This window comes from Branchiostoma floridae, chromosome 3, assembly GCF_000003815.2.
Source record: "Branchiostoma floridae strain S238N-H82 chromosome 3, Bfl_VNyyK, whole genome shotgun sequence".
In the NCBI taxonomy this organism is placed as follows: Eukaryota; Metazoa; Chordata; class Leptocardii; order Amphioxiformes; family Branchiostomatidae; genus Branchiostoma; species Branchiostoma floridae.
This window is the reverse complement of record NC_049981.1, coordinates 13,255,856-13,258,388: the sequence shown is the minus strand read 5'-3', so window position 1 is coordinate 13,258,388 and position 2,533 is coordinate 13,255,856. Positions and strand designations below refer to the sequence as shown.

At 46.1% G+C, this 2,533-nt stretch overlaps 1 protein-coding gene across 1 annotated transcript in view; it reads right to left on the bottom strand.

The window, feature by feature from the left end:
* LOC118412272 (dynein heavy chain 6, axonemal-like) overlaps positions 1-2,533 on the bottom strand; it is a gene marked incomplete in the record, with an annotated part of 18,844 nt that overhangs the window by 4,346 nt on the left and 11,965 nt on the right. Inside the window, 4 exon segments of the mRNA XM_035815020.1 lie at positions 1-407; positions 769-949; positions 1,446-2,008; positions 2,333-2,524. Of these exon segments, the coding sequence (XP_035670913.1) occupies positions 1-407; positions 769-949; positions 1,446-2,008; positions 2,333-2,524 (1,343 nt within the window).

Genomic DNA, 2,533 nt, shown 5'->3' with positions numbered 1-2,533 from the left:
ATGCTGCCGGCACCACGCAGGAAGAAGTTCCACTCCACATCATTGATGGTTCCCTCCTGCCGCATGATCTCCGCACACAGCATGAAGGAGAAGACCAGCTTGTGCACCTCAAACAAGCCACGGGACACGTTGGTGTAGATAGCGATGGTGGTCTGGTCAAGCAGAGTGGTCAGTCTCACACTCAGATCATCACTCTTCTCGCTCTGTTCGATGGTCATGTTGAACAGCTGCTTGAAGTACTTGAGAGAGAACTGGTACATGGGGTCGATCTCGGCCAGGGAAGCCACCACAAAGTACATCGTGGAGCCACGTGCCGACACAGGACGGTACTTCTCACGTGCAGTGGTGATCTTTGCTTCGGTCTCCTCTGCTTCTGACAGACGAGTATTGATTACACCAGATGTCACCTGTAATGAGCAAAGAGAGTGAAAATCAGGAACTGAACATGTAGAGAATGATGTACACATTTTCAAAACCTTTAGTTTAGGTGAATAGTGTGTCATGATGTACACTAATTGATAGTGAAACATCAAGGTCTTGTGTTATATATTTTTCAGCCAAGACAGCCACCTTTTTATAATGATAATGAACTTGTTTTATATTATAGATCTACTGACTAACAACAATAGTTACATCACAATGTAGCGGTAACTTAATAAACTTCTGTATTTCATAGACAGGCACATTTCTTAGTGTGAATAGCGCATATATAGTGCATAATTATTACCTGATTCTACAATGAAAATAAGGTAAAACAGTGATGCCCACCTTGCTTTCGTTCAGCGTGTTGATGAGTTCCTCATCATCCAGGATGTTGCCCTGGGAGTGGAAGAGCAGCTTGAGGATGCGGTCCTCGATGGCCTTCAGCTGGTTCTTGTCGGCGTTGATCCTCACGATCAGCTGGTTCCGCTGTTCCTCCAGGTCAGGTCGCTCCAGACTGGTCACATCACTACAACCACACAGTCCACTTAGTTAAAATCCTTCCAATACCTTTCGACATATAAGGCACCACCAATCTCCTTTTCTGTAGCCCTTGGGCCACACACATGTGTAACCTGGTTCCAAACACACAGAGCACATTACATTTGGACTGCAAGTGTTCAGGTTTGGACTGTTGCTCAAGACTTTACTTTGTTATACTTAAATCATATAAATGTCATATTTTGTGGGAAAGTCCTTTGCAACACAACAGAATGGAAACTATAAAATCTACTAGGGGATGTTTTTCTGAAACAGCCCAAGTTGCTGGAGGTAGCAGCAATGCAGAGAGAATTTAATACTGGTGCAATTGTACATAACACATGCACAAACAGAAGTTGTAAATAGTGCTCAATTGTGTTCAAACAAGGTGATAGAATGTTGTTTTGTAACTGTACAACATTGTACAACAGCAAAGCACCTAAAATGCCATCCACATTTAAATCTTGCCTTACTCCATGACTTACCCCAGAAGCTGGTCCTCCAGCCCAGACTTGGTGACAGTGAAGTTGATGATGGTGACCTTGATGCACACCTCAGGCAGGTAATGTGGATTGGCCATCTTGGTGGTCATGTAGAATTTGAAGTTTTTGTCGTAGTCGACGTCGCTGTCTCCGAGACGAATCAGCAGCCTGCCACCCTGTACGAAGGTCTGTTTCAGGAGGATCGGTTCCAGCGCGGGATCCAGCATTTCTCCAAGCTCCTCCAGCAGTACCGGCATGCCCAACCTGATGGCGTTCTCTAGTGTACGCAGGAAGTCCTTGTCCGTCAGTTTGATGACCTTGAGCCCGTTTCTTGCTTCCTTGTTCCGCACCCAGCGATTAGCCTGCTCCTGTGGGTCGATCATGAGAGGCCACCTCCGGCCCCGCGTCACCATGATGGCGTTCTCAATGGAGACATTGTCACGTGGAAGCCCGTCGACATTCCACTGACGGATCTCGTACGGATCTGCCATGACGCTTGACAAGGACAGGTTCTGTGACACAGGGATCTCCAGTTCCTGGCACCTCTGAGCCCAGTGATCTACAAGCTGGAAATACAAAAGCAAAAAAACTTACTTTACAACTTTGTAAACTTACATTGTGCATACACTGCCTTACTCCTACTATATGATTCAATATGAAAGTGAGGACTTTTAGATACACCTTCCACAGTCTAACCAATGTGCATCAAGAATAGCTTACAGTAGCATCATTTACATGTGGTTACAAATTAGACAGGCCAGTATTTCCTACCATAAGACTGCATTGCTTCAGTTGTATTAAGATAGTGCACTCTCTGTGTGGCTTTATGGCATACGACATAGATTATCATCACTATAACTATTGTTTGAAATTGTATCGTAAGTGGTCACCTGCAGTCGGTATATGCTAGTGAAGGCACCGTAGTACGCTACACAGGCTGCAGCCACAAACACATTCCCCACAACGTTCCCCAGGTCACGCTCAAACTCAGCAACGTTCACTGTCCAGCGGTCCTGCTCGTCGGCCAGGGCAGTGGTCAGTTTCCCGGCGCGCTTCAGACGGGCCTGGGTCAGACTCATCTGCTGACCAGA